This window comes from Limulus polyphemus, unplaced genomic scaffold, assembly GCF_000517525.1.
Source record: "Limulus polyphemus unplaced genomic scaffold, Limulus_polyphemus-2.1.2 Scaffold6726, whole genome shotgun sequence".
In the NCBI taxonomy this organism is placed as follows: Eukaryota; Metazoa; Arthropoda; class Merostomata; order Xiphosura; family Limulidae; genus Limulus; species Limulus polyphemus.
In genome coordinates this window covers 1-9,622 of record NW_013672336.1, presented here as the reverse complement: position 1 = coordinate 9,622, position 9,622 = coordinate 1, and the positions used below count along the sequence as shown (strand labels likewise).

The 9,622-nt window shown below is 30.7% G+C and overlaps 1 protein-coding gene across 1 annotated transcript in view; it reads right to left on the bottom strand.

Moving 5' to 3' along the window:
- LOC106474016 (lysosomal aspartic protease-like) overlaps positions 1-9,222 on the bottom strand; it is an 18,763-nt gene extending 9,541 nt beyond the window's left edge. The window contains 3 exon segments of the mRNA XM_013934702.2: positions 2,630-2,753; positions 7,095-7,227; positions 9,049-9,222. Of these exon segments, the coding sequence (XP_013790156.1) occupies positions 2,630-2,753; positions 7,095-7,227; positions 9,049-9,116 (325 nt within the window). The 5' untranslated portion in view covers positions 9,117-9,222.
- Positions 9,223-9,622: the final 400 nt, after the last annotated feature.

Below are 9,622 nucleotides of genomic sequence, written 5' to 3'. Positions count from 1 at the left end.
TGGGGGACATTTATATATAATGATGACATTGAATCTGTTATTACAACTAGCTGACTATGACACTCTTTACAATCATAATACATTAACAAAATTTTTGAAAAAATATCTACCTTGCCCTTAACCTTTGTTTACTTTTGATTTCAGCTAAGTGTCTCAAAACTGTCAACATGACATGTTATCCATCAAAAGCCATAATTAACTTTTAAAATTTGCTTCAGGGTTTTAGAAACTAAATTTTGAAGCAGATCTTAATAGAAAAAAAGAAATGAACTATGTCAAGTGTTCAAATTTCTATGGATAACCCTGATTTGCACACAATTTCTTCCACTCCTAAGGTTCATTTTACAATTATCTACTGGCAAGTTGAAATTCTAAAGAAGAGATTTGCTATTACAACAAAAATATTTTATATAAGTATCTCAATCCTGAGTTTCCTTTCTTTGGATTATGTACATCTAGTACTGACTGGAATATATACATCCAAAACTATCACAAAATTCAAAAATGTTTTATGGCATTCTGTGGTAGCTTCTTATCTATAATTCTTATTAAACCATAAAGTACACCTCATATTTTTTATTACTATTTTTCCTATTGTTTTAAATGCTTTTTATAACATGCTTTGAATTTTTTGCCACAACTGATAGGCTCCGATTTTTGCCACCATTTGTTTTTAAATAATTTATCAGTTATGTAAGTATGCACACTGTAATGGTTAAGGTGTAGAAAATGGCTAGACTGACTGGATCTACAAGTACCTCGGATGGCAAAGAGAGAGAGAGAAAAATAAAAGCTATCAGCCACAAGCTGTAGGGTTGTCTTGGTTCCATGTAATACCCTATGGATCATTTAAATATATACCAAAAATACATGCATAATATATATAAAAGAAAAACAAAAAAGGTAAATAAACTTTCAAAGGGTAAGAAATACACGACTGATAAATGTAGAATGTCTTGGGGGCTTCATTCCCTGGTCCCCCCTTTTTATGGTTCAGCCCCCAAAACCATACTAGGGTGATTCCCCACATAGTTATTAAATAAGAATTAGAGCTGGGCAATTGGTGGAATTTGCTAATCAATTAATCATTGGTCTCATCAATCAGTTACATTCAACTCATCAATTATTCTCACACAATAATAATTTTCCTATTTTCAGTTTTTTGTTTAACATAATAGGTTGTCAAGTATACCAATTTAGTATTTAATTACTTTTAAATCCTAAACTGTTGTACATGAAAATGTAGCTTATACACGACACAGTAGAAAACCTATAACAAGCTGAAAATACAAGTAATACTGCTCTACGAGTTTCTCCCCCATCCTGGAAAAACAAAGACAGTACCTTATAATGGCTGGAGACGGCTTGAATAGGTAATGAAGAAAAAACTTTAATATAAGTTTAACATAACAGCAAATGTACCATGTTTACTATTTGGCAAGAAAACATCATGATAACTTCTCTGTAGAGATTAAAATAATTCATAAGGTGGAAATCAAAGTATTATGAGAAATACTAAAATCACAAAAATATGAAAAAAATCTTTAATTATACATGTTTTGGAATTTTTCTAGTTCCATCATCAGTGTGAAAAGCTTAAAAATAACTATAACTTAAGCGAGACAAAAGTTTAGAAAGGATACATTTACATGAAAAATACGTTTACATTTTACAGTACAGGCTGGAAGGAACTGCAGAAACATGTGTTCTAAGAAATCAATAAATCAAAAACTCAGTGCTTACTGTACTAGGCAGTGTTTAAAAGCCACATGACAACAGCCAGACCTATTTTCTCTTTTCAGTGCTTCCCATCTATAAGCAATTAGCATTTCTTTCCCAAACAAACAGAGATTAATCAATATTATCTTCTTGCCATAAAGTTTCTTTCATTAAAACAATCTTACCCTAACATCCTTGTCACATACTTCAAAGTATACCTAATTCAAGTTATGACTGGTTACAAACATTAATACAGGCCCTTTGTCTCACTAGTGTTTCAGAAGCCACAAAAACGCTAAGGCTTCCTAATACACACACATGCACACCTTTGATTTAAGACACAAAAAACACAGGACTTTTAATGAAAAATAAACTAGCTCATCTTTAATAAATGTGGTATTTTTTTTTCCCAATACCAATTTTTCTGCATTACTTGTGATAACAGTTAATCATATGTCACGACCTGAGAATTATGAATTACTAACAATTTATTTACTTAATATTCAGCATAAAAAATTCTTATCAAATATTAATATAATGTTAACAGCATAATGTCCTTTTCATAGTTTTGGAAAAATCAACTTTCCCCAACTTTAAAGACAAAAAATATATATAACAAAAGAAAGTGATGGAAAAAATTTTGAATATGCTTTTATTAAAAATATTAAATTTATGAATGTATTTTTCAGTACCCTAGGGTAAAAAATGTGTGTGGTGGCAGAGTAGTTTTATGTTTAAAGAAATTATTTATTCTCTTTTAAGTTAATAATTTTGTTTAAACCACTATCACTAAAAAATAAAATCTTTATATATTAGTATTAAATACACCTGTCCTAACACAGATAAATGCACAAATATATACATGTCTAACTTAATTCTTTTTAGTTACAAACACTTTTTAACTACTCACAACATGCTATGTTTGTCCACTTGCACTTCTTAGATGGCACCCACAAGTTGGAGGAGCCAGTATCAAACACAACGTTGAAATTTTGTAGAGGAGTGCCTATACCAATAGGTCCATAGTACTGGGCCTAGAAACAAATGAGATTAGAGTAAACGATTTAATACAAACACAGTAAATTCCATCTTAAGTTTAAAAACAGACTCAGACATTACATATAGTAAGAACAATTTCCAAATTGCATATTAATATTAATTTGATGCTAAACTTACAAAAATTATTTACAACAGTATATATATATCTATTAGTCACAAACTTTCAATTCATCTCAAAATATTTACAGATATCTTATGAAATATACATTTTACTAAGCAATAGTAGTTGCATATGGTGTTTCTCACACCTCCAAATTCGTAGTCATGATCTAGTCAATGAATGCCTCACTCGCTTCATAGTTTGTACCATATCCCCCCCCCCAATACCGCAGTGACCAAACAGTGCAACACAAGATGATCTGTGTCTTGTGGGGATTCCTGACATGCTGGGCATGTAGGGGATTCATGATAACCCCATTGATACAGGTTGCCTGCTGTACTTTTGGAGGTGTGTATCTGGGAGTAGGACTGACATCCTATTCCGGACACCGGGTTTGGATCACTCATAGTTTTCCCCCTTTCCTTCTGTGGTCATTGGGGTACTTCAGCCACCACATGACAGCAACGCGGTACTTAGCAATTACAAGCCCTCTTTCATCTCAAGGTAAATATTATAATAACTGATGTTAAACTTGCTTTTCTTACATGTCTCAATAATATGTCTTATCATTTCAAAAACTCATCTTTTATTCCATTCTTCTTTTTTGATGAATTCAGATAAATGTTTTAAAGTTAGGCTATTAGTTTTGATGAACCAACACTACTACTGTTGATAGTCTTGAGGTTTCAACTTCAATATGTAAAGTTTTTTTACTTCAAATATTTTGTATTTTGAAAATCAGTTTTGTTCTATAATACAAATGTCTTTAATTGTGATGTAAAATAGATTTTTATGCAAAACTAGCTTCCTAAAAATTATTTCAATACAACCTAAACTGGTTATTCAAAACAAACTGTTTACAGATGGAGATACAAATCAATAATGTATTTACAGAATTAAGATTCCACAATAAAACTAACATATGCAAATGTTTGTTATTAACAGAGTCCAGTCAAAATAGACCTTCATTACTAGTGGTATGTATCAGGGATCAGTGCTTAGGTCTTTGCTTTTACTTAATTACATCAATGATGTTGATAAGGGCATAATTATCTAAGTTTTGATAACAAAGTCTTAAGTACTTCTAACTGTTACTAAGATGATGAGGTACTATAGAATGACTCGTACTGATTGATAATGCTGTTGTGTTATCATAATTTCAGTCACATGTTTAATATAGATAAAACAGGACCTTGGCATTGTGGCAGATAAGTCACTCAAGTAAAGGAGGCAGTGTTCTGTTGCTAGCAGTAAATCTAATATAGTAAGAGAATACATTAGCAATATTCCTGAACCTAAGCATTCTACGAGATATATTTGAAATGACCTTAATCATATAGATATTAATCCATTGACAGAGATTAAAAACAGGCTAATGTCTCCTTTTGTTTGGGATTGGTCAATAGACAATGGGCAACTACGTGAGGATTGGAAAATTGATAAAATCACTATTTTAAAGGAGATAACAGTTCTCTTTAAAATTATAGACTAGCTAGTCTTACTTCTAGTGGAAAAAAAATCTGAAGAGTTTGATAAAAGAAGCTTTTTAAAATCATATAGTGAAATGTGGCCTTTTTAAAGAAAGACAACATGGATTCACTAAAAGAAAATTTTGCCTTACTAATCTGTTAACAAATAACATTCTTGAAAAAACAAAGATACCTGGAGAATGGACAGGGTGTGGAATTGATGGATATGGATCTTCAAAAAAGATTTTGATAAGATACTACACATGGTTAACACAAAAACCACATGAACAGTGGTTGGAAAAAAAGACTAGTTATTGGGACATATGGTAGTTGGATAAAGGAAAGAAAAGGGTTATTAATGGAGTTCAAACTTCATTCTTGTTACTACTGGAATGCCTTGAGAGTCAAGTGCTTAGGCCTTTGATTTTTCTTGTTTACATTAATGATACTGATAATGAAATATGTAAAGTTAGTAAAGTTTGTTGATGATCTTAAACTCTTGGGTATTTCTAGCTGTATTGTTGATAATGCTTTTGTGTTATAATTTGGGTCACATGTTTAATATAGATGGGAACTCACTCAGTGGCATAAATGATAAAAAAACAGGACCTCAGTCTAGTGGTAGATAAGTCTCTTGAGACAATGATCTTTGATTTCATTAACCACAAGGGGTGTAGACAGAATCCAATAAAGGGGCGTGAGTGTAAGCCAGAGTTCAAAGTTAACATATATCTGGTAGCATTTTGCTTTAAAACAAATTTTGCTACTAGTTATTTGTTACAATAACATTTCACTGATAGCTTATATACAGCACATGTGAAAACATACTTTTTTAATGCAAACATTTCAACATTTTTTCAAATGCTAATAGAGCTTTCTGATTAGTTGGTGACAATCTGTAGTTTAGCACAAACCCATTAAAATTACTTACAACTCTGAAAAAATATATTGAGAACATTTATCTTATCTCTTGTGATTTGAATAAACATCTTTGTTTATGGTGCTTTGGTAATATAGAAAAAAATTTCAAAGTACAAAGTTAATTTTATAGATCAAAGGTAAAAATCTGATGATCATGTTAACATTTTGCAAGATATCTTGATTCCAGGAGTAGAAGGTTATATTTGAATTCCTCCAAGTTAATAACAGAATTAGATCAGGTCAGAGCAAATAAAAATTGATTCTCATCTGCAATATTTAGTATAGATTTTGTTCCTTTTACAATGCCCCCAGTGGCTCAGCAGCAAGTATATGGGCTTACAACAGTAAAAATCAAGTTTCAATACTTGTGGACAAAGCACAAATAGCCCATTGTGTAGTTTGGTATTTAATAAAAACTCTTAATGAAAAAAAAAATTTAAATACTATATAACTAATCAATATTCGTAGTACAAGTAAAAATACCAGATACATAAACAGTTAAGCACAAGATGATTTCAGGAAAATACAGTCAACTATATGGTAATGTGAGTTATCCAATCCATTTAAAACAGATGTTAAAACTTTTGCTTTTTTAAGTACACATTTTCACGTGCCTAAACACTATATTTTGAGTGAAAGAAAATGAGCCTAAGAGCATAACAATGTATCTGAGTTATCGTAATTTGGATCACATTTTATATAGATGGGAACTACTCAATATTGTGATTGAATGAAAGAAACTTAGTATCATGGTAGATAAGTCACTCAAGCCATTGAGGCTGTACTATATTACTAGTAACTAAGTTAAACCTTTTTTTGGGGAGGAGGGGGATCACAAGTTAGGCCTCACTTGAAATACTGTGTATAGTTTTCAGGGGTAGATATGGGATTTTGGAAAGGGAGGAGGAGTTAAACTCTTGGACCAAACTAAGTTTAATGATAAATAGGCCTAGTTGTAATGATACATGCAAATTTTTAATGATATGTTACTAAAATAAATATACCATTATCATTTTTGAAATTATTAAAAGATTTACCATTACAATATTCACTAGTAATACATGTTTATTTTAGAACTTCAGAATAAATGTGAATAATAATAATATCCACCTTGGTTTTGGTCTACTCATCAAGAAAATAGATTGGTTTATTGGGATGAGTTTACAGGAAGGCATAAGTTACAATCTAAATTTCTTTTCTCTTGAGAAAAGAAAGATATGAGATGGTCTAATTGAAGTTTACATGAAGATTACCCAAGGTTACAACAGAATAACTGCCTTCAATTTCTTTGTGCTGTATTCGGAAGACAATAAGACAACAGAAGTTCATGATTAGGAAACAACAGGCCACACACCAATTAGGACAGTTATTTTTTTAACATGATGATTGGTTTATGAAATGAGTTGACACCAGTAGCAGTAAAGGCCCTCATCTTATGGAACCTTTAGAGGCAAATTAATAAATTCCTGAAAAATAAATGGAGAGTTTAAATTTTTTTTAAACCTTTTCTCAGGGTAGGTGTGCAAAGAGAGCCTTAAAGGGCTAAATGTTGCCTTTTTGTCCATAGTCGTGTTATGTAAATAAATAGCAATTATAGAAATAAGCATGAAGCTGCTTTTTCTGCAACTCCTGCTAATTTTACCAGAATAAAAATATCAATTGTACAAGTTTTAATTGTTGTCCAATTTATGAAATAAAGTAATGTTTTAACTGTTCTACTAAAACGAAAAAAGTCTGACAGGTAAAAAACCTGTATACAGCTAAAGTAATAACAATAAAAGTTTCTGTACATTTATGACTCAGTTTAGCATTTTTTCAAGACTTACATCAAGATAGTTTGACAATGGTTCTGGAAAAGGTCCATTCCCTTTGAAATGGAAGTTGGGTTTAGCTAATTTCACAGGTGTTCCTACTTCTTGAAGATGCCGTCGAACAGATTTCATTCGATACAAAGGGATTCTAAAAGGAAAACTTCTAACATATTAACTTTTAGCCTGTACAAGATGAGACAATATAATACGATCAATACATAAGAGTTAGAGTACTAGACACTAAAATTATGAGGCAAATAAATTGTTTAGTTGTACTAACTGAAGAGTTACAAATATGCTTAGAATTTATTATTACTAGAAGTCTTTCTAATAAATTGCTAGAATATGAAGATATAGTTTACTTAGTATATAAAATGCCATCGATACATGCATCACCGATACTTGATTAAACTAAGATTATAAAAACATTACTTTAGAAGTTTTTAAAATTATCTGGGGAATTGGCAGGATAAAGATCTCCAATTTCTTTGTGCTATACTTGGAAAACAATAGGATGTGAGGATACAAGTTTAAGATTTGTAAAATACAGGCTAGACTCCATGAAAGTTTTATTTTTCTAACAGGGTGGTTGGTTTGTGGAACGAGTTCTCACCAACAGGTGTAGGCTGGCACTTCACAAGTTTAAAATGGAAATCTATAATTTTCTGAAAAATAAGAGGGGGGGGGGTACTTTTCTGAAGTTAAATTCCTGATAGTTGAAAGATACTAATTGGAACTTATTATTTAAGCCATTAAAATAGGAGCAAAGAATGTGGTTATGTAGGCATGTTTTCAAATAGGTATATTTGACTACAGAAGTCTATTTTAAACCCATTCATTCATTATTTATATCAACAACTTTGATAAATGTTTGAAAAACACTACTTCCAAATTTGCTGATGATACTAAGATGATGGAAAAAAGAAAAAAAAAAAGAGTCAATTCTATTGAAAATATTTCTCTTATCTAAAGGATCTTGACAGACTTAATGGTTGGGCCAGAAGTTTTAATATTGACAAGTGTAATATTATGCATTTGGAATATGTGAACTTTCCAAGATCTTACTTTTTTCACCACTTACATGCCATACACTAATACACCGAGAAAGTGTCGAAGTGAATTTCGAGCAAATTTATAGTATGAGGGAGGTACGTATGTGCATATTTGAATACTAGATGTAAAACCTCTTGGTATACTTCTTGGACAATACTATGATAAAAATAAAGAATATTTTGAAAAGTTTGGGTGGAATTAGTCAAAATAAAAAATATGTGATAAAGACTACCTTATAGTAGCCCCCCAAAAACATCTTTATTATAATATAATCAGTTTGTGGGTTGAATATATTCTTAAAAAAGAAAAAAAAGCATTATGCTTAGATTATTGCAAGTTTACTAGAATGAGGTGATTCTGATAGTGATAGGATAGGGTTTTGTTAACACACAGCAAAATTAAATCTTAATTTGATTTATTAAATGAATAATATATAATAAAAATAATGAAAACGTATATATAATATAGTTAAAATGCTAGATTAGTCATTAGTAATAGTATAAAAGAAACTGTCTGGATTTTTAAACTTTTTTTAACAAGTTCTTTTTATGTATAACTTATAAGTATAAAAACTATAATAATTCTGCATGAAATTACCAAAACATTATAGAACTGTACACACTTCATCAAGTCAATGAAACATAAAGGTAGTAACTTTCATACTGACGTCTATTAAATTTTAAAGGCCTAAATAGTCATGGAGAAGTTCGATAAATGGTATAGTATAACTATAACAATATAACCGTTTTCAACAAATATCATACATACTAACTGTTCTTAGCTGTAGGCTTTGCAATGTGTAGTACTTCACGATCGTACAAAAACTAAAGTTTAAAACAATGAAACATAATTTAAAAATCAGAAAAAACACTAATAGTGTAAATGAGACTAATACGTTAGTTATTACTAATATTACCTTTTCAGCCCTTCACAGGTAGAAAGCGCAATAAAAACGAAAAGCAAAACTTGAATAAAAATCTTCATTTTCAACCTTAGTAACGTCTGAAACTTGTCCAGCCAGAATAATAAATTAAGACACAACAAACCGTTAGCACACTATTATCCCTCTGTACGGATGACGTTATTTACCACAATCATATGACCGATTATACACTATGAGCACGCATGCTCGTAAATATCACAGAATTTCTGTGGTTTTACTTTTAGTGTTTCACAACTCATTCTTTGTTATCATTGTCAGATAATAGTTCAAACATATATTTATAACAATAAAAAATTACCTTTTGATAAAAGGTTAGAAAAAACAACCTTTACACTCCAGAAAAATATAAAATAATATATTTTTATTTCAACCAACCTTTCGCCTTTGCTGCTTCATCGGGGTTAATATACACAAACAGATAAATATAAAAGAATATATTTTTATTTCAACTGTTGCGTCAGCGAGTCACATGACAACTGTGACGCCACGTTTCTAGAACTATCTTGTTTCTTCATGAATGCTCTAGTGTTTGCTAGATGGGGTAGGC